Raw genomic sequence first — 27,164 nt, 5'->3', positions numbered from 1 at the left:
AAAGAAAGAAAGAAAGAAAGAAAGAAGAAAAAGACGAAATGGGGAAGGAAGGAAGGAGGAAAGAAGGGACCACTGCAACATCAAGAAAATCGTGTAGTTTTGCCCCAAATGAAAAGCTTCAGCTCCCAGAATTCCCCAGCCCACCCTGCTTTAAAAAAAGCCGTGGTTGATCCATTTAGTTATTCGTTTGTTTCTCTATCTATCTTATTTATTTATTTAAATTTACACTCTGTACATTTTGCAAAACACCCCCCCCTCTCCTTTAGCGCAGGGTTTTTGCAAGCTCAGCCATTTGTTTCCAGGTTTGGGTGGGCTCTTCCAAGTTCCCCAGCATTCCCCGGCGGACGCAACTTTCCACACCCCAATTGGCTTCCGTTCCCACGTGCCGGCTGTGGGGAATGCTGGGAATTGAAGTCCACCCTTGCCCAAAGTTGAGAAAAAAGCCTGATTTTTTTTTTAGTGGAACCCCTCCAGAGTTTCTCCCTGGAGGGGGTGGGGGAGGGAAAGGAGGAAAAACTACATATCCCAGACACCTTTGCAAAAATAAATCCTCTCTCTCTCTCCCCTCCCCCCCAGTGCCAAGCCACGCCCCTTTCCCTTTCCCTCTCCCCCCCTTTAAAGCCCCCCCCCGGTCCTGCCTTTGCCTCCCGGCGATTGGCGCGTTTGGAAGGCGCAGGAAGGGCTTTCGGGCAGGCGATTGGCGGTTGCCCTGGCAACCAAGAGGCTGGGGTAGGGGGGGGCAGCGGAGCAAAGCCCCCGCCCCTCCATTGTGTGGGAAGTTTCCCCCGGACAAGCGCTCCGGGACGGGGTTTCCACACATCCCCGGGGAAGCGAAGTGGCTCCGAATCCGGATGCGCGGGGGCAGATGTAAAAAAGAAAAAAGAAAAAAAAGGGGGGGGGGGTTGCCTTTGCGCTTCGGAGCAGCCGCGGAGTAAATTGCACGCAGCGGAAAGAGCGCCGCGCCGCGCGCCCGCGGGCGCCGCGTTGCAAAGCGCCCGGCGCGCAAAGTTAGCCTAGCAGCGCTTTGCAGAGCCGCGCATGGCGGCGGCGGCGGCAGCTTCAGACCGGTGCCTGTCCGGACCGGACCGAGAGCCCTGGCCGGGAGTCAGCATCTCCCGGCGGAGGCAAGCAGGTAAGATCCCGGACGGTCCGGTTCTTCCCCCCCCCTTGGGATCCGGATCCTGCGATTCCGGATCCCGGTGCGCTTCGCGGAGTGGGTGGTCGTGTGAACCGGGTTATGCAACGAAACTCCCATGTTTGCATGAGCTTTCGGCCGGGGGGCAGGGTGAGGGTTGTTCTGAACCCGTGCTGGGCTAAAACCCGGGTTTCTGTGGCGCATCCCACCGAGGATTAGTCGGGGGTGGGGTGGGGTGGGGTGGGGAGACACACAAAGAAGCAGAAAATCCGGGATTTTTCCTTTTGAAGGAAGGATCGTGGCGTCCGCCTCACTGAGGACCAGTCTCTTGAAATGCTTCCCCGGCCTAGGAAGTGCTTGCTGGCCGCTTAGCCGGACGCCTGGGTGGGTTCATTTCCCACGGAGCAGCCGAGAAGTGGGTAGCCCCAATTGTGAGAGAGAGAGTCGGGAGCATCCAGTAGCTCTGTTCACACAAACGCATTGAACCCCCTTCTTGCAATTCTCCGCTTTCTGCCTTTTACAGCCTGTTTTGTTTGTTTATTAAATGTGTTTATTATTAAATGTAGCGACTGTTGTGCTGTTGACAAGGGCCGTAAAATCATCAATATAAAAGCCTTTTTAGCCATCGTGTTATGCCCAAGTTGGCACATCTTGCGCCAATGCACAAGATTGGGCCTTTTGGGGTTAGGGTTAAAACAGGTTGTGTGAATTGAGCCCTTCCAGAACTCTCATATTCTCTCCCTCCAGCCAGGGAACCTTGGACTACAATTCCCATCCCCAGCTCCAGCCTGGCAGTCTTCTGATTTGCTTCCTCCTAGATTTAAAATCTCCTAGGCAAAAAAGGCTAGGAGAGGTTGAGGGGAGGGGGGAAAAAATAAATCCTGATTTTGGGGGAATCGCTGCTCTGGAAAGCAAAACTTAAAATACCTTTTTTGCACTGGGAAATTGATTCCAAGGAAGCGGAAGTTTTGTCCTTTTAATTTGAAAAGAGACACGACATTTTCACCCTGCTGTTTGTCACAGCCAGAATGGATGGCGTGGTAGGAACAGAATTATATTGCATTTTGTGGGCAGGGGGGGGGCTGTTGGTGCTGGTTGGGGTTCCTCCTTAAAAGAAAAGTGGGGTACAATTTGTAGGGAATAAAATGACTTCATTGAATCGCTTTGTTAGAGTTTGGACCGCTAAAGAAATTGGAGAAATAAAATTAAGTGTTTAAGAAAGACCTTTTTGGTCTCTTTTTTTGCCCCTAAGACAGATGTCTCATTTTTTTTTCTTCCTTTTTCTCCATCCAAGTTGATGAACTGGTCAAAAAACAAAAGATGTAGAGAAGGGAGAAAATTACTAAATCAGGTTTTGGATTTAATGGACGGGTTGGTGGGTTTATTTTACAGCAATGTGGTCTGCCTGCCGGAGTAAATTCTCTTTCTTCTGAAACAATGTTCTTTTTTTTTCTTTTGTTTTGAAAAATGCCCGTATCTGTTCCTTGTAAGCCTGCAGGTAGAATAACTAAAATTCAGACACATCTTTTTCCGAAGGGAATTCGCTTTAATGGCGAGAAAAATCGCATGGGATATTTGATCTTGACCGCCAGCAGCAGCAGATAAAATAAACAAAATAATTAACCAAAAGACACCTATCTGCTTTGGTACTCTTATCAGATTGGGAAATTAGCAAATCACAAATTAAAATTCTTGCTCCTTCTAAGTTGTAAAGGCTGCTGGGAAAGATGGTCCTTGAGAAATACGTGCGAGAAAATGCTGGCAAAATTTGCAAATTTATTTATTTTGCCTGCTCACTTTACAACTGACCCTGAAGCCAATTACTTATTTCTCAGCCTAACCTACCTCGCAGGGTTCTTGTGAGGATAAAATGAAACCAGCCAGGAGCATTTGCCAGGTTAAGCTGCTTAGAGAGGCCTGTCCAATTTTACAGTAGGATTTATTTCTGCTAATTTTCAAGAAGCCTATTATTGGATACTCAACTGCGGACTTTTAATCTGAATTGCCTGCCTTCTCTTAAAGCGATATTTTTTTTTAAAAAAAATGAGAATAAAATCTTTTTTTTCCCCCAGCTGGTCCTAAAGTTTTGCACTTTTTCCTGGTACAAAATGCAGAGCATCTTTTTTTTTTCCCCAGATGGTCCTAAACTTTTGCACTTTTTCCTGGTACAAAATGCAGAGCGGGCCAAATCCTTTGAAGTTTGTGTGTGGCAGAGATTTAAAAAAAAAAGTGGCATTATCTCCTGTTTTTAATTGAGCTGAATTGCAGACAGGAAGAGAAACAACTCTTGCGATTTGCCTTGTTTTTCTAAAATTGATGCAGCCAATGATGGAGGCCGGACCAGCTTTGGCAGGAAAAAGGCAATTGGTGGGTTGTTGTTGTTGTTGTTGTTTTAGAAGCGGAAATGGAGTTTGAAGTAAAATTTGATTCAAACTGGTCTAACTAAAGGCAAAATAGAGGTTGCTACAGGGACAGCGGAACAAAAGGAGATAAAGGGGGGGGCAATTAAATAAGTGCTTTTTCTCCTGGACACAGTGACGATCCCAAGACACCACCATTAACCTGGTTGGTTCCAAACGTGTGTTTGCATTTCCACAAGGTGCCCAAGATAAGTCCTCATCTTATTGACCATTTAGCAACCGTTTGAAGCTACAATTGCACCTGAAAAGGTGACTTGTGACCATTGTTTTCACACTTAACAACCATTGCAGCATTGACCATTTAGCAACCATTTGAAGCTACAATTGCACCTGAAAAGGTGACTTGTGACCATTGTTTTCACACTTAACAACCATTGCAGCATTGACCATTTAGCAACCATTTGAAGCTACAATTGCACCTGAAAAGGTGACTTGTGACCATTGTTTTCACACTTAACAACCATTGCAGCATTGACCATTTAGCAACCATTTGAAGCTACAATTGCACCTGAAAAGGTGACTTGTGACCATTGTTTTCACACTTAACAACCATTGCAGCATTGACCATTTAGCAACCATTTGAAGCTACAATTGCACCTGAAAAGGTGACTTGTGACCATTGTTTTCACACTTAACAACCATTGCAGCATTGACCATTTAGCAACCATTTGAAGCTACAATTGCACCTGAAAAGGTGACTTGTGACCGTTGTTTTCACACTTACAACCATTGCAGCATTCCCACGGCCCTGTGATCAAAGTCCAGACACTTGGCAACTGACTGGTATTCGCGTCGGTTTCAGCGTCTCCTTTTGCCACCACCTGACAGGCTGGGGTTCCCAACCTTGGCAACTTGTTAAGACTTGTGGACTTCAACTCCCAGAGTTCCCCAGCCAACCACAGCTCTTAAAAGTTGCCGAAATTGAACGTCCCTGGCTTTAAGAGCCATTGTAGAAATAGTACATCCCAAGGCCGAAGCCCTTTGAAATTATATAGCCTGTCTTTTAAAGACAAGACAAAATAGCTGTTTTTATGTAGCTTGCCCCCCTATGTGGGGTTTTCTTTGGAACTGAAATAAGTTTTACGATTCTCGGGTTTTATTCTTTCCTTTCGCAAACTTTGCTCCACCAGGTCAATGCTGAAGGGAGAAATTTCTCACCAAGGCCGGCGTTGCGCAGACGGATCTGCAGGAGATGAAAAGCTGGACCCGGGTGCGAGACACCCCAGCCCGCACTTTGCAAGCGCCTCTGGAGGGCTGTGTTGAAAAGCCAGCCGCGTGGTGCACAAGGAAGGGTGTGATTGTGGGCTGGCAACCTCTTCCTTTTCCCTAAGGGGTTGCTCCCCAAATATCCTGTGCTGCGGGGGGGGTGTCTTGGTATAGCGGTCGTCCTTGCGCAGTGTTTGGCCTGGATAACTGTGCTATGAATTGGTTGCTGAGTTTTGCCTGCATTACCCTGGTCTGCAACAGCCTTGCTGAAGGTAAGTGGGTTTCCTAGATGGGGGGCGGGGATTCCCCCATGGACCCCCGCCAAAACTGAGAATACAATTTGGGGGGGGTGTCAAGACACAGCCCGCTTGGGACCTCTCAGCTCTGTCTTTTTCTAGTAACATAATTCTTAAAACAGAAGCCTTTTCCTCTCGGAGGAATTTCAATACGGCCTTGATCTAAAAGGCTGGCCTTCAAAAACGAGGTAGAAAAACAGAAGCCTCTTTTTTTCCCCTTTGAGGGATTTCGAGACCCCCTTGATTTAAAAAGGTGGCCTTCAAATATGAGGTAGAAAAACGGAAGCCTCTTTTTCCCACTTGGGGGAATTTTAACCAAAAGCAAGTCCACGGGAAGGGGGGGGGCTTCCAAAAAATGAGGTAGAAAAACGGAAGCCTCAGAAAGCGGCTGGTTTGTGTTTTCTATCGATGTTTCTTCCAGCAGGTAACAACAAAGCAGAACCTCGCACGGTGATCGGCCGCAAAGGGGAAGGTGCCCTTTTGCGCTGCAACTTGCTGAAGCCGGACGAGGCGAGTCCCCCTCTTTACGTCATCGAGTGGGTGCGGTTTGGCTTCCTGCTCCCCATCTTCATCAAATTCGGGCTGTATTCCCCCCGTGTGGATCCAGACTACGTTGGTGAGTGACTTGTGGCAGAAGTTCAACCGGGAAAGCTTTCCCCTCCCCCTGGTCTGGGATCGGTGGCGCAGCAATTGGTGGCGTCTGAGCCTTTAGTTTTATAGTTTTAATGTGTGGTTTTTAATAATATCCCTTTAGATTTGGACCCCCATTTGTCTGGAATTTTATAGGGTTTCCTGCTTCCGCAGGGGGTTGGACTAGAAGACCTCCAGGGTCCCTTCCGAACCCTCTTACAGGTAGTCCTCGGCCAAAATTTCTGTTGCTAAGCGAGACATTTTTTTAAAGTGAGTTTTGCTCCGTTTTTAACGACCTTTCTTATCAAGGTTGTTAAGTGAATCTGGCTTCCCCATTGACACTGCTTGCCAGAAGGTCACAAAAGGGGATCACGTGACCCCGGGTCACTGTGACCGTCATAAATGGGAGTCAGTTGCCAGGTGTCTGAATTTTGATCCCTTGACCCTGGGGATGCTGCAACGGTCATAAGCAGGGGTCTTCAAACCTGGCCCTTTTATGACTTGTGGACTTCAACTCCCAAAATTCCTCTTCCTGGCTGAGGAATTCTGGGAGTTGAAGTCCACAAGTCCATAAAAGGGCCAAGTTTGAAGACCCCTGGACACAGGTGTGAAAAATGGCACTTTTTCAGTGCCATTATAACTTCAAATGGACACTGAATGAATGACTGTAAGTTGAGCCTGTATCTAAACTTTGACACCTTGTGGAAACGGTGTCTTGGCCCCATCATTGTGCCCATAAGAAAAAAAAGCAAGATATTTAATTCCCCCAGTTCATTTCTGAAACAGTCTCTAAAAGAAACTCTTTTAAGTCAAGGATCGCCCGTAATTCTATGTTCTGTATGTCTTTTGATTCCGTTGAAATGGTTGCGGAGATCCTAGCAACACACGCCTTTCGCGAAACAAATGAGTCCCCTTCCTGGGTTTCTGGAGCCCCATCATAAATTTAGCCATAAACCAATTTAGTCAGTTCATTTCGAGGGCAAGAAGCAAAGTTCAAACACGCTGGGGGGGGGGCTCTTGTTTCCAGTGGCAAAGCCCGTAGGGTAATTTCAGGAGCCCTCCGATATGGCTCCTCCATTAAAATAATTCAAAGGGTGCTTTTAATTGCGCAGCGCTGCTGATGAATAAAAATCCTATCTTTAATCCCATTGGGTGGATTGCGGATTCGATTTGTCCTGTTTTTTTAAGGCTGCAATAACCCCGACATTTGAGAAATCCTGGCTGTCTTCCAAGAGAGTAAAGGCTCTTTTTAATATGTAGACAATGGACTGGGCTCACCCAGGAGGAGGGTGTGTTTGTGTTTGCAGACAGGTGCTGGCAACTTTGCCCGTATTTATTGATAGCAATGGCAAGATTGATTTAGAGCTTCAGGGTGTGTTTGTTTGGAGAAGTAGGGAAAGCCAAGCCAAAGAAATACAAAATATTCTTTGGTCTTCCGTCAGGCCTGCAGCTGCCACTTTCCCCCCCTTCAATTCCTGTTTATCCTGTTTATAATTTGAGGAAAACGAGGATTAGAGGTGATGCAATAAGAGTTTTCCAATATTTGAGGGGCTGCCCCAGAGAAGAGGGCGGGGGGGGGGGTGTTTTCAACCTGTTCTCCAAAGCGCCCGAAGGCAGGACGAGAAGCAACGGATGGAAACTTAATCAAGGAGAGAAGCAACCTGGAACTAAGGAGACATTTCCTAACAGTGAGAAGAATTAACCGGTGGAACAGCTCGCCACCAGACGTCGTCAGTGCTCCGACACTGGAAGTTTTAAAAGAAGAGACTCAACAGCCATTTGTCTGAAATGGTCTAGGGTTTCCTGCCTGAGCAGGGGCTTGGACTAGATGACCTCCAAGGTCCCTTTCCAACTCTTGTTATTCTGTTATAAGCCTCCTTGGAGGCGATCTGAATAGTAAGATAGTGCCCAGGTTGGGTATCTCAGTGAAAGAGTCAGCTTCAAGTTTGGAAGACAGTAATCCCAGGGGGAAGGTCCCAAGTGTTCTGTGTGGCAATGCAACAAAACTGGATATATATATATATATATATATATATATATATATATATATATATATATATATATATATATATATATATATATATATATGTTTAAGTATTTGTCAAGGCTTAATTAACTCTTTCATTCCTGTTTTGGCCCGGCTCAGGGCTTATCCACAGGAACTAGTCAACTTATGACAGCTCATTATTTGTGCAAATTATTCAAATTGCTAATAAAGAATTTGGGAGGCTAAGATGATCATTTCGAACTCTTTATGTTCTCATCAGTTAGTCATACCCTTTATCTGAGATTCGAACCCGGGCTGATTATATATCAGGCAGTGTTTTAACCTCCTGAGCCACGGGTTCCTTCTCTCTTATATTAGCTGGAAGGCAAGGCAAATGTATGTTTAAGTATTTGTCAAGGCTTTTTGAATGGACCTTGCTATATACATATACATATACATACATATATACATATATATATACACACACACACACACACACACACACACACACACACACACATACAATGTTCAGCTGTTGAAACTATAGACTATATATACACACACACACACACACACACACACATACAATGTTCAGCTGTTGAAACTAGACTATACACACACACACACACACACACACACACACACACACATACAATGTTCAGCTGTTGAAACTATAGACTACAGCACGGGTCCCCAACCTTGGTCGCTGTAAGACTTGTGGACTTCAGCTCCCAGAATTCCCCAGATAATGCTGGATTATCCTTTTTTTTTTCATTCTTCAGGAAAATCAGGAACTGATTCTCAAATGAGTTGGGAAATTTCATAGGTTCTGCAACAACAACAACAACAAAAAAGGATTTTCCAGCATTCTCCGGTGGCCCCAAATGGCCGCTGTTTGCCTTCCCCCCCCTTCTTTACCCCCCCTCGCCCTCTTTCCCCTCCCCCCTCTTTCCTTTTTTCCCGGGTCAAGGAATTTTAAGAGGCGTCTCTGCCCAATTGTCTGGCCAGCCTTTTGAACCCTTTTCTTAACAACCGAGGATAGGAATCTTTCTCGGGATTGTAAACTCTGGCGGACTTGCTCAGACTGGTGGTTGCCTGTGATTATCTGGAGTGGTCCTGCTTTATTTATTTATTTATGGCTGCCTTTTTTTTTTTTGCATTCTCAAACATCTGCCAGTTGGGTTTGGCCAAGCCAAAATCTAGACCGCAAGAGGGGTTGATTAAGCCAGACAACCTGGTGGTTTGCAAGGAAGGGAAACGGCAGAGAGCAAGAAAATGGAGATTATAGCTTAGGTCTGGCTTCTATCTACAGATTTTTTTCTTTATCAGGAGAAAATCCTAAACTGAGTTAGTTGTAGATTCAGGCTTTATTAAAATCTTCCTTCCTTTTCATCTTTCTTTCTTATTTCCCCCTTCCTTCCTTCCTTCCTTCCTTCCTTCCTTCCTTCCTTCCTTTCTTTCCCCTTCCTTTCTTTCTTTCTTCTTTCTTTCTTTCTTTCTTTCTTTCTTTCTTTCTTTCTTTCTTTCTTTCTCTTTCCCTCCCTCCTCTCCTTCCTTCCTTTCTTTCTTTCTTTCTTTCTTTCTTTCTTTCTTTCTTTCCCCTTTCTTCTTTCCTTCTTTCTTTCTTTCTTTTTTTCTTTTTTTCTTTCTTTCTTTCTTTCTTTCTTTCTTTCTTTCTTTCTTTCTTTCTTTCTTTCTTTCTTTCTTTCTTTCTTTCTTTCTTTCTTTCTCTATGATTCTACCCACTCAAACCATGTCATTCTGCATAGTGTAAGGCATTTTTTAAAAAAAGGAAAAAAAAACTTCACCATATAACAAACTTGCTACATAACAAGAAACAAATGCAAGAAAAATAAATAAAAAAGGAGCAAGCTTGACACTTAATATAAGAAAAATAAATAAAAAAGGAGCAAACTTGACACTTAAGAAACACAATGTAAGAAAATAAAACAAGGGGAAAAAAACCACCACATAACTGGAAACGAATACAATACAATTAATCTCCTCACATTTTGCTAATAATGTCCGTGCTGTGAACCTGCATGGCTGGACTAGAAATAAATCACAGTTAGTCCACTTTCTTTGTTTCCCAGCGAAAGGAATAAGCATGCAAAGAGACAAGAATGTTAAATTTTGCCTTGCAACTCAGGCTACTGTATATACAGAGGCGTTGTGTTTGATAAACTGGGTGGCAGCAAGCAGATAGAATAAAATTAAGCATGCGTCGGTATCTGTTTGTTTGTTCTTGATCGCCTGTGCACACACCCTCAAAAGCAGGCCACAATTCATCAGGGTAGCTGAAAGCTTACAGAACTTGCTCCCTTCGCCCTACATCCAAATTTACTGCTTTGATTTTGAATTCTTTCAAAGCAGAGTTTCTCAACCTTGATCGCTTGAGGACGACGGGTGGACTTTGAACTCTCAGAATTCCCCAGTCATCCTGGCTGAAGAATTCTGGGAGCTGGAAGTGAAAAAACGCAGCTTTAAAGAAACAAACATATTCCACATATCCTGCCTTGCCAAAGCTGATAATAATAATAATAATAATTTAATTTCTATACCGCCCTTCTCCCGAAGGACTCAGGGCGGTATACAGGGCAATACAATAAAATATAACATATAAAAATTAATAATATTAAATATTACAGCCCAATTCAATACATTAATACAATAACATTAAAATACCCCTAAACCCATCAGACCAGGCCGGCTTGTTCAAATAAGTCGAGGGTTAACTGTATAAAAGACGAGGCTGAGAGGCGATAGGAGCTTTTAATTAACAAAATGGTTGTCTTTTCTCCTATTGCAATGCAGGTCGGGTACGGATCCAAGCTGGGGCCTCTCTGCAGATCGACCGACTGCGTGCCGAGGATCAGGGCTGGTACGAATGCCGGGTGCTGTTCCTCAACCGCCCCAACAACGATGATGAGTTCCAGAATGGCACCTGGATCCACCTGATTGTCAATTGTAAGCTTTGGATGCCCTTTCCCTTCTGAGCATGGTCTGTCTGGGTTCGGACAGTAAGTGGAAAAAATTCAGTAGAACCACGGTTCTGTTCAAGAGGGGGTTGGACTAGAAGACCTCCAAGGTCCCTTCCAACTGTTATTTTATTCTACTCTACTCTATGCCTATTCTATTCTATTCATTTTCTATTCTGTATTTTTGTTCTACTCTATTCATTTTCTATTCTATTCATTTCTCTTCTGTATTATTTTTTTAATCCCATTTATATCCCGCCCTTCTCCGAAGACTCAGGGCGGCTTACAATTTAAAGCACAACTCTATTCATTTTCTATTCTATTCATTTTCTCTTCTTTTCTCTTCTGTATATCTGTTTTATTCTATTCTGTATTTCTGTTTATTCGTTTTTTATTCTATTCATTTTCTCTATTCATTTTCTCTTCTATTCTGTATATCTGGTCTGTTCTCTTCTAATCTGTATTTCTGTTCTGTTCTATCCTATCCTATTCTGACATTACATCTTGCCAGATCAGGGCAGTCTACTTCGATCAGAGCTGATTACCGAAATTCCACGTGACTAGATTCATTTTCTGGGGTTGCAAAATTGTTCGGAAGCAAAATAAAGTTTTCTCCGCAATTGTTTTTATTGGGTATTGTTGTAGATTGTGATGTTAAAGAAACCAATTTGATGTTGAATATGATAACAGCAGCACGGTTACTGGTGGGACAATATTGGAAGAAGGATATTTTGCCTACTATGGAACAATGGGTGCTTAAAGTTTCGAATCTTGCAGAAATGTCTAAGATTTCTGCTTACTTGAAAGATTATTCACAGGAAAGATATATTTCAGTTTGGAGGAGATGGATAGATTATATTCAGAACAAATATGGGACTAAAAAGTTCCATTTAGCTTATGAGTAGATTTTAGTGGGATATTGTTATTGGTACTTTGTATGTAGTTATGTTAAAGGGGAGTTAAAGCACATTATGAATTTGGTTAATTGTATATTATGCATAATTTTTATTTAGAATATGATTATTATAACTATAATCCTGTATTTAGCTCTGGGAAGTAGGGGGGAAGTGGGCGGGCTTGGGGTGGGGGGGATTTGGGGATATATTGTAAAATTTTGTTTTTGTAAAACTCTTTAATTAAAAAAAAAGGAAGTTAAATTCCCTGGGCAGTCTACTTCGATCAGAGCTGATTACCGAAATTCCACGTGACCAGATTCATTTTCTGGGGTTGCAAAATTGTTCGGAAGCGTCTGTGTGTCTAATTTTGAGGGAGGACTTAGAATAGTCTTTACATTTTATCACGATACTGTTTCTAACATCGGAGGCGCTTTTATACAGAATTTTGCAGAGGGCAAGCAGGCAGACAAAACTGCCTCTCATCATTGGTGGCCTGCTTTTTGGACAATTTTACCCATTTTATTTTTTTTTCCTTCCCTTTGCAAAAAAAAATGTGACTCTTTTCCCCTTTCAAAGCAGACCAGATTGTGACCATCCTACGCCCACACGCATTTTGACCCAAGGATTTCTTGCCCTACGAATGCCGTTCTTTCTTAGCTGATTGTTGACCTCCTTCTAGACGTGCTTTGAACCTAATCCGGTTCTCATTGGTGCTGCTTTGCTAAACCTCGTTGTAATCTCCTTCCTGGCTAATCGTTGCTCTGTGAATGACCAGCCTTGAATTGGGGAGTTGGGGGGGGGGAATCCCCACCCAGGGAGCCGTGGATTAAAATCTTCAACAAAGAGTATCTCACATAGGCTGTTGACTTTGACCAGTTTCGCTAAAACTGAATTTAAATGCTGGTCAAAGGGGGACTTAAGCAAAGGTTGTGACTGTCATATACTCACACAGAGACACACACAGCTACAGGGTTAGAACCAACAGACCCATAAGGCTTGTGTCCCCTCCCTGCATGCTCCCAACAAATCAAACTGCCCATGTTTTCTCCAGAAACCTCGCCAAATATGGAACATCTGAATGAAAATAGTAACCAAACGATTGTCAAAAGAGTTCCTGGTTTTTATAATCATCCTCACAAACCATGAGGTAGATCAATCTGAACTTTTTGGTTAAGCCAGGAAGCTTAAGGATCGAGTTTTAACCAGATTTGCTGGTCTCAACCATCTTGTCATAATGGGAAGGTCCTGTTAACTACAGTGCAGTAGTCCTCGTCTTAACAACGGATCATTTAGTGACACTTGAAAGTTACAGCGGGGGAAACCGCCTAAAGAATGGCCACTTGACCACAGAGCCCTGCAAACGGTCGTAAATGCGATCTGTCGTAAGTCTAGGATTCACCTGCATCGTATTGGTGTTGTGGTGTGGTGTTTTACTGCCGTGCGGATCGTAGTAGCAGAGCTTAAGTAAAACACTCGGCATTTATGTGGAAAGTCATGCTGTTTGTTGTGAGGTTTTAGCAGCCGTGATAAAGTCTGTTCCAAGTGAATGTTAAACCCCAAAATTTGGGATTTATCCTGGCTGTTAAAACCTCACCACAAACAGCACAGGGTGGAGATAGGAGCAAGTGAGAGAGAGGGAGAGAGAAATGAAAGAACGGCATGTGGGAATCATCTGTGCTTTTCTCCATCCGTCTTGCAGCTCCCCCCGTTTTCCAGAAGACCCCGCCAGCTTTCATCGAGGTCCAGGACCAAAAGTCTGTGACCCTCTCCTGTTCGGCCACTGGCAACCCACCACCCTTGGTCTCTTGGAAGAGAGGAAGCCAAAGCATTGAAAATGGGAAAGAAATGCAGGTATTTTGTTTCCTGTGGGTGCCTGTTGCAGTAAAACCTGGATTTAACAGCCTACGTGAAAAGAAAGGTCCGTTAAATACAAAAAGGTAGATCCTTGGCGGCAGTTTAGAAAAACTTCAAACAAGCACAGTTGGGGCCAGACTTCCCATTGCTAAGCAAGTGGTTAAGTGTGCCTGGGTGTGTGTACTTGACCTGCTGCACCCAAAATCCGTTAAATGGAGATCCGTTAAATCAGAGGGTGGTGTTAAATCAGAGCGTCCTAAAGATTGGCTTGTCTTTAGCAACATACCCATTTTTTATTTTCGTTTTCCAGGTGAAAAATGGGACTCTCTTTATTGCTAAAGTTGAACGGACCTGTGCTGGGCTGTACACTTGCCATGCCAGCAATCAAGAAGGCACGATCATTCACACAACCCGCCTCCTAATCCAAGGTAAGTCCTTTCTGGCCTAGAGGGGCTACCGTATTTCCTCAAACATAAGACCTACCCGGAAAATAAGCCCAGCCTAGCATGATTTTTTTTCCAGGATGCTCGTAATATAAGCTCTACCCCCAGTTACGATCGTCAGCCAGACGCGTTTAGTACTCCTGTTGCAACACACAACAGGCTTACTGAATTATAAAATAATAATATATAATTAAATATAAATAAATAACATTGACATTATTTATTTTGAATAAATGTAGATTGTTGTTGTACATGGGAAAAATACGACATCCCGCAAAAATCAGCCCTAATGCGTCTTTTGGAGCAAAAATTAATATAAAACCTGGTCTTCTTTTGGGGGAAATAGGGTAATTAACCGGAAGAGGGATCATGGAGTCGGAAGGGATATTAAGAGGTCCTCAAGTCCAACCCCTGTACCCCAGCAGAGTTCACAATGCCACCCTCAGGCCAGATTCCTTTATGACTTCTTCAAACCGTATTTATTTTATTTATTTATTTTATTGGATTTATATACCGCCCTTTCCCGAAGGACTCAGGGCGGTTTACAGGGTAGTTAAAACCAAATCAATACAAAAATTAAAAACAATTAAAAAAAATTAAATCATCCCTAAAAATAAAAACCCCACTTAAAAATTCTCAGCCTGGTAGTCCTCAAGTGACGACGACAGCGAGAGGGGGAATTTCCTGTCACTCGACCATGCAGTCATAAAGGTGTAGATGGTCTCCAAAATTGTAGTAAGAGTCTCTCACACACACAAAACCACATCTTCCCAGCTGAAAAGACCCAAACACATACACAGGTGGTCCTCGACTTAACAAGAATTCACATATGTTTCTGCAGAAATTCACTTTTCTGTCTCTTGTGTTTTGCCAGGGCCACCGGTGATTGTGGTTCCTCCCAAAGATGTCGTTGTGAACCTCAGCCAAAATGCCTTTTTCGCTTGCCAAGCGGAAGCCTACCCTGCCAACCTCACCTACAGCTGGTTCCATGGGGGCACCAACGTCTTCCACCTCAGGTATGGAGAGGGTACGAAGAAAGAAGAATCCCTCCAAGTTTTTATCTCTGGTGGCAGAAAGTCCTCGTAGTCCTCGCCTTAACGGCCACGACTGAGCCCAGAATATCTGTTGCTAAGCGAAACGTTGGCGAAGTGAGTTTTGCCCCCATTTTACGACCTCTCTGGCTACCGTTGTTAAGCGAATCACTGGGTCTTGTTAAAATTGGCCCGACGGTTGCTAAGCGAATCCGCTTGTCGGAAGGTCACAAAGGGGGGAAATCGCGTGTTCCCGGGAACACTGAATCCGTCATAAAGCGTGAGCCAGTTGTCAAAATGGGATGTCCAAACTCGGCAACTTTTAAGGCCTGTGGACTTCAACTCCCAGAATTCCCCAGCCAGCATCCTGAACTCTGAAAGTTGAAATCCATCATCAGTCTTGAAAGTCGCCAGGTTCGGAGACCGCTGATCTAGGATGAGAACAGAGCTGTCTCTTCGTGCAACTTCATTTGACTCCTCTTTCCTTCCTGATCTCCAGCCATCTCCGGTCACGGATTCAAATCCTGGTGGATGGAAGCCTCTTGGTCGAGAAAACGACCCCGGAGGATTCGGGAAAATATACCTGCACCCCCAGCAACGGGCTGAGGAAATCGCCTTCCGCTTCGGCCTTCCTTACGGTTCTGTGTAAGGGCTGCTTAATTCACCTCTTGATTTAATTTCTGCCACCAAATCGCCTTACCTGGACCTCATTCTTTTCTAGCTTCGTGGTCCACCCTTTGACCTCACAATCCTAGTCCCAAGGATCTCACAACCCCAAGCCCTCCTTTGCTAACACCCAATTCCTTTCTAGCTTCGTGGTGAACCCCTTGACCTCACAATCCTAGTCCCAAGGATCTCACAACCCCAAGCCCTCCTTTGCTAACACCCAATTCCTTTCTAGCTTCTTGGTGAACCCCTTGACCTCAAAATCCTAGTCCCAAGGATCTCACAACCCCAAGCCCTCCTTTGCTAACACCCAATTCCTTTCTAGCTTCTTGGTCCACCCCTTGACCTCACAATCCTAGTCCCAAGGATCTCACAACCCTAAGCCCTCCTTTGCTACCACCCAATTCCTTTCTACCTTCTTGGTCCACCCCTTGACCTCAAAATCCTAGTCCCAAGGATCTCGCAATCTCATGCCCTTTGCTACCACCCAATTCCTTTCTAGCTTCTTGGTGAACCCCTTGACCTCAAAATCATAGTCCCAAGGATCTCACAACCCTAAGCCCTCCTTTGCTAACACCCAATTCCTTTCTAGCTTCTTGGTGAACCCCTTGACCTCAAAATCCTAGTCCGAAGGATCTCACAACCCCAAGCCCTCCTTTGCTAACACCCAATTCCTTTCTAGCTTCTTGGTCCACCCCTTGACCTCACAATCCTAGTCCCAAGGATCTCGCAATCTCATGCCCCCTCTTGCTACCACCCAATTCCTTTCTAGCTTCTTGGTGAACCCCTTGACCTCAAAATCCTAGTCCCAAGGATCTCACAACCCCAAGCCCTCCTTTGCTAACACCCAATTCCTTTCTAGCTTCTTGGTGAACCCCTTGACCTCAAAATCCTAGTCCCAAGGATCTCGCAATCTCATGCCCTCCTTTGCTACCACCTAGTTCTTCTAGCTTCCCTCCCCAGTGCACAGATCTCACAACCCCACCGTTGACACCAGGCTGTCCTCCATCTGACAGATCCAGCTCAAGTGGCTAAGATGCCTCCAGAGACCTTTCTGCCGATCGGCATGCAAGGCACAATCCGCTGCCCCAGCAGAGCCCACCCCCCACTGCTCTCCGTCAGCTGGATCAAGGATGGGCAGCCGCTGGAGGTTGGCAAGGTAACGTTTTGGGGAGGTTGAGGCAGCCCCTGCCCCAGCTTGGTTTTTATCCCATCGTTTTTCCTGACTCCCTGCGTTCTCCCTTCCTGTAGTTCCCAGGCTGGTCTCTGAAAGCCGACGGGACAATTCTCATTGCCACCAGCAACGACGATGCCCTGGGCGTGTACGCTTGTACCCCCTACAACAGTTTTGGAACGGCGGGCACTTCAGCACCCACGCGGGTCCTCCTCAGAGTGAGTAAGAAATTGGAGGGCACGACAAAATGAGCTCTCAGCAAAACGTTCCAGGTATCTCTTGTCTCATGCAATGCTGGCAGAGATGCGTAGCTCCTAGGTCACTCCAGCTTGGCAACTTTTAAGATGGGTTGCTTGTTCCAAAGGCAACTTGGACGGTGACCGTGAAAAGCAAAACACAATCCAGTTGCTTTTTTTTTGAAAAAGCATCTTTTGAGGCAACCAAGAGGCCCTGGTTGACTTAAGGTGGGTTGGTTTCAACTCTGGCTTCGCCTTTCATTGGCGGTTTTAGGCTGCTGTTCTCTTCACGTGAAGCGCTAGTAGTGCTTGATAAAGGCCACACGTGGAATGCTGCCTCCAGTTTTGCTCGCCACGATGTAAAAAAAGATGTGGAGACTCTAGAAAGAGTCCAGAGAAGAGCAACAAAGATGATCAGGGGGCTGGAGGCCAAAACATATAAGGAACAATTGCTGGAATTGGGTAGGTCTAGTTTAATGAAGAGAAGGACGGTGGGGGGGGAACATGACAGCAGGGTTTCAATATCTGAGGGGCTGCCCCAAAGAAGAGGGCGTCAAGCTATTCTCCAAAGCACCCAAAGGCAGAACAAGAAGCAACAGATGGAAACTAACCAAGGAGAGAAGCAACCTAGAACTAAGGAGGAATTTCCTGACAGTTAGAACAATTAACCAGTGGAACAACCTGCCTCCAGAGGTGGTGAATGCTCCAACACTGGAGGTTTTTAAGAAGAGACTGGACAGCCATTTGCCTGAAATGGTATAGGGCTTCCTGCCTGAGCAGGGGGTTGGACTAGATGACCTCCAAGGTCCCTTCCAACTCTGTTAAGCAGTGGTGTTGTGTTTTTTTTCCTGCGGCATTCTATTTTTCAGGATCCTCCCACGTTCACCCTTCGGCCCAAAGAGGAATATTTCCAGGAAGTGGGTCGGGAGCTGCTAATTCCGTGCGTGGCTCAGGGAGACCCCATACCCATCATCTCTTGGACAAAAGTGAGTCCCAGCCGTTTTGCACAAAGTGGAGCATATCCCGACAGATTGAGTAGATGCATTAAAAAAAAAAAGTTAACCTTTTAAGACTGCCGTTTGCATGCCAACCTGCCCTGCAGGCCTCCCGCTCCCAAAGCGGGGTAGAAAAAAATGTGAAAATAAAAATAAAGAACGTCGCTCGGCTTTTCACTTAACGACCGCTTGGTAGAGCGGCACAGTTGCCGGTCCACAATTAGGGTTGTTAATTGAGGATTGCTTGCTGCACGTAAGATGACCGGTTTGATGGGTTTTCCTGCCGCACAGGTGGGCAGCAAGAGCCTGGTCAACGGGCAGATGGACACGAACAGCAGCCTGATCCTGCGGCCGCTGACGAAGGAACAGCACGGCTTGTGGGAATGTGCCGCCAATAATGGTGTGGCCAGGGTTAGTGCCACCACCACTGTCTACGTGTTAGGTGAGTAAATAATAATAATAATAAAGTTGGAAGGGACCTTGGAGGTCATCTAGTCCAACCCCCTGCTCAGGCAGGAAACCCTATACCATTTCAGACAAATGGTTGTCCAGTCTCTTCTTAAAAGCTTCCAGTGTTGGAGCATTCACAGCTTCTGGAGGCAGGTGGTTCCACTGGTGAATTGTTCTCACTGTCAGGAATGTTCTCCTTGGTTCCAGGTTGCTTCTCTCCTTGACTAGTTTCCATCCGTTGCTTCTTCTCCTGCTTTCAGGTGCTTTGGAGAACAGCTTGACTCCCTCTTCTTTGGGGCACTCCCTGAGATATTGGAACACTGCTATCATGTCCCCCCTCGCCCTTCTCTTCATTAAACTAGACCAGGGGTAGGCAACCTTGGCTCTTTTATGACTCGTGGACTTCAACTCCCAGAATTCCTGAGCCAGCATGGGAGTTGAAATCCACAAGTCATAAAAGAGCCAAGGTTGCCTACCCCTGAACTAGACATACCCAATTCCAGCAACTGTTCCTTATATGTTTTACTCAGTCCCCTGATCATCTTTGTTGCTCTTCTCTGCACTCTTGCTAGCGTCTCAACATCTTTTTTTTTTACACGGTCCCTTTTTATAAGTCCTTTTTTTCCCCTGTTGTATCTTCAAACAGTCACTGAACGAATGGTTGTAAGTCAAGAACTACCTGTTATTTCATACCCCAAATTCTGTCTGGCAAAATCTCTTCTTTTGATCGTCCTTAAATCTCTTTATTTATTGTCTGTCCACTGAATCCAGTTAAACTAATGCAGCTCCTTTTCTTTCTCCCCTCCCCGCCCGCCGCCGCCGGAAAAAAATCAGGTACCAGCCCCCACGCTGTGGTCAACGTCTCCGTGTGGCCCTTACGACAAGCAGTTAATGTTACCTGGGAACCAGGGTTTGATGGAGGTTATTTTCAAAGATTCAGCATCTGGTACACCCCAATGTAAGTCTTTGGGCCCACCCTTTGGGGGCTTCTCACCTATTCTATTTCCCTTCCCCCCCCCCTCTCTTTCTGTCAAAATTTAAAATACTTTCCGGATGTTTCATCCACAAATTCGTCTGCATTTCTGCTTTCTTTCCAGGGGGGGAGGCTAAGAAATTCGCCCCTCTGTTTTAAAGCTCGCATTCTGTTGCCTCCATGTTTGTTCGGTTTTTTTTTAACACACGTTGTGTCAGAGCACGCACAGTCTTATTGCGCTGAGGTAACCCAGGAGTAAATGCAGTCAAGCGTGGTTTGTGTTAAATGGTGGTTTATATTACACTATCTACCAATATACACAAGGAACAAAATGCATACACGTGGTAATACAGCCAACTCCCAACACACAGCAATTACAGCAGGAAATGAACGAGAGAGAAAGACTCCAGCAAGGCCTTTCCTTTTATACTCAAGCTCTTAAAGGGATACAGACCCCTGCTGAGTCATTCCTAACACTGCATCTTTCATCTCAGATTATACAAGTTTGAGTTAGCTTCTAAATCATTACCTTGACACGTGGTTTTAATCGTAGATTGAGACGCCTGAACCGGCCCCACCACGACTGGGCCTCTTTACCGGTGCCCGTGGGGGCTTCCCACATCCTGGTGGAGAACCTGCAGCCAGATACGAGCTATCAGTTCAGCGTCTTGGCCCAGAACAAACTCGGCAGTGGTCCGTTCAGCGAAATCGTCTCCATCACGCCTCTGGGTGAGAAGCGGTTGCCGCTTTTCTCGGGACGGGAGACGGTGTTTCTCGATTCCGATCCTCAGGTTTCTGGTCAGTATAGCCCAAGGATAGATAACTGCCAGACCTCCAAGGCTGACCAGGTTAAGAAAGAGGCCATCCAGGAATATAGGTGACCACCTATATTCACCTCAATTTAGAACAGCAGTTAATGGAATGGACAATGGAATGGAATAGAAAAGAAAGTGGAGTGAAGTAGAATATAGAATAGCGTAGCATAGCATAGCATACAAGAGAATAAATAGAATAGAGTAGAGTAGAATAAGAATAAAATAGTAGAAGAAAATAGAGAATAGAATAGAGCAGAATAAGAATAGAATAATAGAAGAGAATAGAGAATAGAACAGAATTAGAATGGAATGGAATAGAATTAGAATAGAATAGCATAGAATAGAATTAGAATTAGAATTAGAAATAGAATAGAATAGAATAGAATAGAATAGAATAGAATAGAATAGAATAATAGAATTAGAATTTAAAATAGAATAGAATAAAGGGGCCCTGGAGGTCTTCTAGTCCAACCCTCTGCACAGGCAGGAAACCTATTCCATTTCAGACAAATGGTTGTCCAATCTCCAATGCTGTTGTAACTTTGAACGGTCCCTAAACCAATGGTTGTAAGTCGAGGGCTACCTGTATTTTACTTTTAAAGTAAAGTTTGCAAGAGTCAGTCGAGGAGGAAGATTTAAGAAGATCAAAGCAATCTGCATTCTTCCTCAAGGCAGTCCCCCCCCCTTTCTTCCTTTTTCAGCGGTCCCAATTCAGACTGTGCCCCCCATCCTTTCCACCACTGCCTCCTTGGTCTTCCTTCCCCCACCCCAGTTCCTGAGATCCAACGAGACCACGCGGGGGGTCCTCCTTCTGTGGGAACCTCCACTCCACGATCCTTCAGCCTTGACCGGATATTCGCTGGAGCTGCGCCAGAATCAGGGAAAGTGGGAGGTGCTGAGTGGATCCATTCCCAGCTCCGAGACCCACTTCCTGGTGCCAGGACTCATCAAGGTGCGTTTGATGCCAGTTCTAGCTTTGCCAGCCCTTGGAGAATCCTCAGCCCGAGGGTGGGGTTTGCAAGTGTATTATTTAGCAACTTGAAGACGTGTGGACTTCAACTCCCAGAATTCCTGTGGCTGGCTGGGGAATGCTGGGAATTGACGTCCACCCATCTTAAAGAATGCTGGCTTGGGAATTGAAGTCCACCCATCTTAATGCTGGCTGGGGAATGCTGGGAATTGAAGTCCACCCATCTTAAAGAATGGTGGCTAGGGAATTCTGGGAGTTAATGTCCACACATCTTAAAGAATGCTGGCTAGGGAATGCTGGGAATTGAAATCCACCCATCTTAAAAAATGCTGTCTAGGGAATGCTGGGAGTTGAAGTCCACCCATCTTAAAGAATGGTGGCTGGGGAATGCTGGGAGTTGAAGTCCACCCATCTCATCATGGTGACATAGTGTCCATTTTGGTGGGCGAACCTAAGGTACATCTGCTAATTCTTTCCCCCTTCCAACACAGGATACATTCTATGAGTTCCGCCTGACGGCTTTTGCCGGTAGCCACATCAGTTATCCCAGCAATGTGGTGAATGTTTCAACCACAGGTAAGTCCCAAGATTTGTGGCATATGATGGGATAGTTAATCCTTTTGCCAGCCAAGGATGTGATTCACCCGGTTTAAATTGTCTTTGGGGGCTAAGACTAAAACTATGTTATTCTATTCTATTCTATTCTGAATAAAGATTCTATTCTATTCTATTCTGAATAAAGATTCTATTCTATTCTGAATAAAGATTCTGTTGTATTCTATTCTATTCTGTTCTATTCTATTCTTTTTTCCCCAAATATAAGCCCTAACGTGTCTTTTGGAGCAAAAATTAATAGAAGACCCAGTCTTATTTTCAGGGAAATAACGGTCGTGAAAGATGGAAGGCAGATGGAGAAGGGGAGATGGTTAGATAGTCTCACTGACACAATGAAGATGAATTTGGGCAAACTCGGAGATGGTGGAGGACAGGAGCCTTCTGCTGTGGTCCACGGGGTCGTGGAGAGTCAGACATGACTTAGCATCTGAACCACATCTTTAATTGCTCTTGTTTTGCTTCGGTCTTCACAGGAATGGAGGTGTACCCGTCCCGCACCCAGCTTCCCGACATGCTACCCCAGCCTGTGCTGGCTGGCGTGATTGGGGGTGTCTGCTTCCTGAGCACGGCTGTCATTTTTAGCACCATGGCAGCCTGCGTCATGAACCGGCGGAGAGCAGCCCGTCTCCGCAAACGCAGGCAAGGTAAGGCCCACCCCACCCCACCCCAAAAAGCGCCATAGTGGCGTGATAACAAAAGTGGCAGCGGTACGGGAGAAAGATACCTTTTTTAAAAAAACAAAATAAAAAGGTTAAACCCTTCCAACCGGACCGATGTTTATTAAAACCGAGAGGTTTTTGTTACTCATCCAAGTAACTTCTTCGGTCGAAACGAAAATTTTTGGTGGGCAGAGAGTCGAGATCAGGGGGGTCTTCAAACTTGGCCCTTTTATGACTTGTGGACTTCAACTCCCAGAATTCCTCAGCCGGGCACGCTGACTGCGTTTTATACCTAGTATAAATTTGAATTATTATTTTTTTAAAAAAAAATGGAATGCGATGATTTTCTTTTCAATTTTTTGCTTTTTTTAAATCGTGCCTTTATTATTTTTTATAAATATATCAACACAGCAAACACACAGGGTATTGCTTCTTCCTCCCATTTTCCCCCCAACAACAATCCTGTGAGGTGGGCTAGGCTGGGCCTTGAGGGATCTGGGAACTCCCAAGTCCAGAGGTGTGTGTCTGGTCGCAGGTTGCGGTGTGGCAGTGGTCCTTCCTGTTGCCAGGTTGGTTCATTCATTGCCTGGTTTTGTGTCTAATTTCCCCTTTTGTGTTCTCCGTGACCTTCCAGATCTACCCATTGTGTTTTCCTCCACCAAGAAGCTTCTGTCTACACAGTAAGTTGCACCGTTGCGCGATGCGTTTTGTCCGTTTTAGCCTCCAGGCCCCTGATCATCTTTGTTGCTCTTCCCTGCACTACGGTTAGTAAAGCAGCCTATATGTATCTCTTCCCCCAACAGGCATTCAACAGGTACAGCTAGTCCGGACAGCATTATGAAGCTGAAGCTTCAGGGGTCTCCCTACCAAAGTCTTCGCCGGACCCTCTTCTGGGACGAGAAAGCTGGCCGCAACCTCAGTCTCCGTCTCTCTGGTGGCCACGCCATGAACAGCACCAACTACGTCCCCTACGAGAGTCAGGTGGACCAGCTGCTTCCACTTGAACGCATCTCCCGAGGTCCCGACGGCCGCTTTGTGGTCCAGAGCGAGGACGAGTCGCAAGAACACCACCTGGAGAACGGCGAGGGCCCACCGGGGCCCTATCTCCAACTCTTCTCTCCTCCCACGGACTCCGCGTGGCACCAGAGTGTCCATTTGAGGCCCAAGAACGCCGGCCAGGCCCAGCAGGAAGCCAAGGCTTCCGGCCACCGCCAAGGCCGCTACTTCGACTACAGCAGCAGCAGCCTGATGGAGGAAGCCGAGCCCTTGTGTATCGTCAGCATCAGCCCGGTGGCCGCCACGCCGTACGGCGCTACCCAGGATACCCAGTGGCTCCCGGACAGCGTGGCGTTGTCTCCGTCCTCCTCCTCCTCCTCTTCCTCCTCCTCGCCTCGCCGTACGTCAGAGTCGACGTCACCCAGAGTCCAGGCCAGGGCGAGCAGTTCTGCTCAGAGCGGGATTCTCCAGTATCTGAGTTTGCCCTTCTTCAAAGAGATGAACGTGGATGGCGACTGGCCTCCGGAGGAGAATGAGAAGGAAGACGGACCCTCGCCGGAGACCGTCCGCCACACGCCTGGCCTTCTGGGCAGCCCCGGGCGGCCTTTTGTGCCAGATCAGGACAGGCCAGCTGGCCCGATCTACATGGACATGAAGCCCGATTCGAGCTTCGTTCAGGATCAGCTCATGGAAACTTCCTTCCTCCGACTTCCGGATCCCGATACGGGTCCAGCAAAGACCCCTTTGCCAGGGTCCCTGGCTTGCCCACTGTACCTGTGTTCCAGGACCGAGAGCCCACCGTCGAAGGACCAAGGATGTTTATGGACGCTCTCCTCCTCCTCCTCCTCCTCTTCCTCCTCCTCCTCCTCACCAGCCTCCCAGCCCCTTCCGGATTGCCCCCAGGCAGAGGTCTCCTGCCTGGCCCTTCCTTTGTCCGAGCTGCCCCCCGAGAAACACAAGTCCCCCCCTGCCAATTTCCCCCAAGTCCTCCCCTCGGAGAAATTCCTGAGGGGCAGCTTGACCAGCCAAAGCAGCGGACGGGGCAGCGCGTCTTTCTTAAGACCGCCTTCGTTGGCCACCTCCGTGGCGGGCAGCTACCTCAGTTCCCCCTTCGGAGAAGCGGCCAGTTGCCAAAGCAGCTCCGCGGGAGAAGAGAGCAGATCCACAAAGGAGAGCATAGTTGCTGTGTTGGAGAAAAGGTGAGGTCGAATCCCGTGTGTGTGTCTGTGTGTCTCGTGAGGCTGAGCATTTTGTAAGAATCCGTCCTAGACAGATCGACTCAAATGCTGAAAGTGGCCTGGTTGAGTTTGGGGGGGGCGTTGAGGGCCTTGGGAATGGGGAAAAGAAAAAAAAGCAGCTTTGTTTATCCCAAATCTTGATAGGGATTACTGGTGGGACAATATTGGAAGAAGGATAGTTTGCCTACTATAGAAGAATGGGTGTTTAAAGTTTCGAATCTTGCAGAAATGTCTTAAGATTTCTGCTTATTTGAAAGATCATTCACAGGAAAGATATATTTCAGTTTGGAGGAGATGGATAGATTATATTCAGAGCAAATATGGGACTAAAAAGTTCCATTTAGCTTATGAGTAGATTTTAGTGGGATATTGTTATTGGTACTTTGTATGTAGTTATGTTAAAGGGGAGTTAAAGCACATTATGAATTTGGTTAATTGTATATTATGCATAATTTTTATTTAGAATATGATTATTATAACTATAATCCTGTATTTAGCTCTGGGAAGTGGGGGGGGGGGAAGTGGGCGGGTTTGGGGTGGGGGGGATTTGGGGATATATTATAAAATTTTGTTTTTGTAAAACTCTTTAATAAAAAAAAATCTTGATAGGGGAATTGCTTTGACCGTGCCACAGATGTACGGGAAGCTGCTATTTCCCAATGTGTCCACCAGGTGGGGATGTTCCCTGTAATTCGGGGCTCTTCAAACTTGGCCGCTTTAAGACTTGTGGACTTCAACTCTGGCTGGCTGAGGAATTCTGGGAGTTGAAGTCCACAAGTCTTAAAAGTGGCCAAGTTTGAAGAGCCCTGTTTTAATTGGAACACTTTAAGGGCCGCCAAATTTTGTTCGGCAGATTGGCCTGGATTTACGACCGTTCGTTTAGCACCCGAAAAACACAACGGCACCGAAAAACGTGACTTGCACTTACAACCATCACAGTATCCCACAGTCTTGGGATTGCAATCTGGGCGCTTAGCAGTGGCTCGTATTGATAACAATTGCCACGACATCCCATCTCTTTTTATTTGCACTTTTCTCACCCTTCTGCCTTAACTCCCTTAAATCTCTTCCAGGAGGAATACGTCTGTGGACGAGAACTACGAATGGGACTCAGAGTTCGCTCTGGAATCGGAGTTACTGGACGCCTTGCAGGTTTATCGGAGTGGAGACCCCAAAAGGCCCATTTCTACCATCGCGGCCCAGGAGTTGGAGAAACAGAGTAAGCAAACACACACCACATCCCCCGCCCACCCCCGGCTTGTAGGAAAGAGTATTCCAAATGGGATTTTATTTATTAAATGTATGTATTAAGATTTGTTCCAAATACTTCAGGGAGATTTTAAGATTATTAATGTCCCTTGGGACGATTGCCGAAGCTGCTGCAAACGATCAAAACCGCTGGAAACTACTGCCCAGTGCACACAGCACAGGATGAGGATGATTAGATTTATTAATTATTATTTTTTATTATTAAATAAATTAATTAATTTCCAAGCCTCGGGAGTTCTGCTTTATTCGTCTCTCTCTGTCGGAACCATGGCAGCACAGCAAATTAATCCCATTCCCCTTTCCCCAGACAGAGTGGGGGGGGGGTGTCATTGTGATTTGAACCCATGTCTTCCTCTGCCTCCCCTTTGCAGGCTTCAGAGGTTCAGCCGAACCCAGCAGAACGTCCCCTTCTAATTCCCAGTCGGTCGGCACCTTGGATGGGTCCAGCTCTCCGTTGCCCTTGGCCAGCCCGGAAGAGCGTTGTGCCGCCCTGCGCAAAGAATTCCTCGCTTATCGCCATCGGCGAGAAATGATTCAGCAACGGCGGCAGAAGATGGACTCCAGCAGAAAGGATGAGCGATTTGAGCAAGCCACCTTATTCTAAACAAAAAAAAACAAAAAACTCCCTGGGATTTTGGGAGTGGTGCAGTTTACCCTCTGTCCACAAGAGGGAAGCTTTGGGACAACTTGAATGCTAACTCTGCCCTCTAGAGGCATGCAGGAGAACTGCTTTGGAACCTTGAGACTTCCCAAGATAATTTTTTTTTATTTTAATTCCATTTATATCCCGCCCTTCTCCGAAGACTCAGGGCGGCTTACAATTTTTTTATTTTTTATTTTCTGCAAGTTTCTCCCCAAATCTTGAGTGTTTTATCCAGGCAGGAAGAAAAATACATTTTGACACCACCCTTGTGGGTGTCTTTTGTGTGTATGAACGCACACGCCAGATTTATTTCCAGCAGAATTCTAGATCAGAAGAAGCGGGTGGTGGGATGTTTGGTAAAACGGGGCTTTGCTGAAAGGGACAAAAAAAAAGACATTTTACCAAAGGTTGGCATCTTGCAAATTCTTAAACATGAAATAGCATATACGTTAAGAGCTGGTTTGCAAAAAAAAAGGTGGAGCTGGGTCATTGAAGGCGTTCAAGTAACTTGAGAACAGGTCTGCGGGCTTGTTTGGAGGCAGACAAGGGAAAAAGAGGGGAATAAAACGAGTGGAGCAGATCTGACACA

At 45.8% G+C, this 27,164-nt stretch overlaps 1 protein-coding gene across 1 annotated transcript; it reads left to right on the top strand.

The window, feature by feature from the left end:
• Nucleotides 1-662: 662 nt before the first annotated feature.
• On the top strand, nt 663-26,840 carry IGSF9 (immunoglobulin superfamily member 9). The gene is made up of 21 exons (XM_081340429.1): nt 663-1,132; nt 4,686-5,033; nt 5,479-5,673; nt 10,489-10,641; nt 13,248-13,399; nt 13,713-13,830; nt 14,720-14,861; nt 15,376-15,521; nt 16,559-16,701; nt 16,794-16,934; nt 17,822-17,938; nt 18,239-18,389; nt 19,232-19,355; nt 19,924-20,168; nt 20,887-21,137; nt 21,647-21,731; nt 22,244-22,414; nt 23,064-23,109; nt 23,233-24,624; nt 25,737-25,882; nt 26,304-26,840. The coding sequence occupies exons 2-21, from the start codon at nt 4,976-4,978 to the stop codon at nt 26,534-26,536; spliced, it is 4,209 nt and encodes a 1,402-aa protein (XP_081196555.1). The 5' UTR covers nt 663-1,132; nt 4,686-4,975; the 3' UTR covers nt 26,537-26,840.
• The last annotated feature ends 324 nt before the right edge of the window (nt 26,841-27,164 follow it).

This window comes from Vipera berus, assembly GCF_964194415.1.
Source record: "Vipera berus genome assembly, chromosome: 16".
NCBI classification, from domain to species: domain Eukaryota; kingdom Metazoa; phylum Chordata; class Lepidosauria; order Squamata; family Viperidae; genus Vipera; species Vipera berus.
Note: the sequence above shows the minus strand (reverse complement) of the source record. Positions and strands in the feature narration are given on the sequence as shown.

What these genes read in the sequence shown, in the direction of transcription:
- IGSF9 (XM_081340429.1), top strand. Translation starts at nt 4,976, where the DNA reads ATGAATTGGTTGCTGAGTTTTGCCTGCATTACCCTGGTCTGCAACAGC. An exon ending in AGCATCTGGTACACCCCAAT is followed by an intron (nt 19,356 to 19,923) that starts GTAAGTCTTTGG and finishes TTTTAATCGTAG; the next exon opens with ATTGAGACGCCTGAACCGGC. An exon ending in GTTGCTGTGTTGGAGAAAAG is followed by an intron (nt 24,625 to 25,736) that starts GTGAGGTCGAAT and finishes AATCTCTTCCAG; the next exon opens with GAGGAATACGTCTGTGGACG.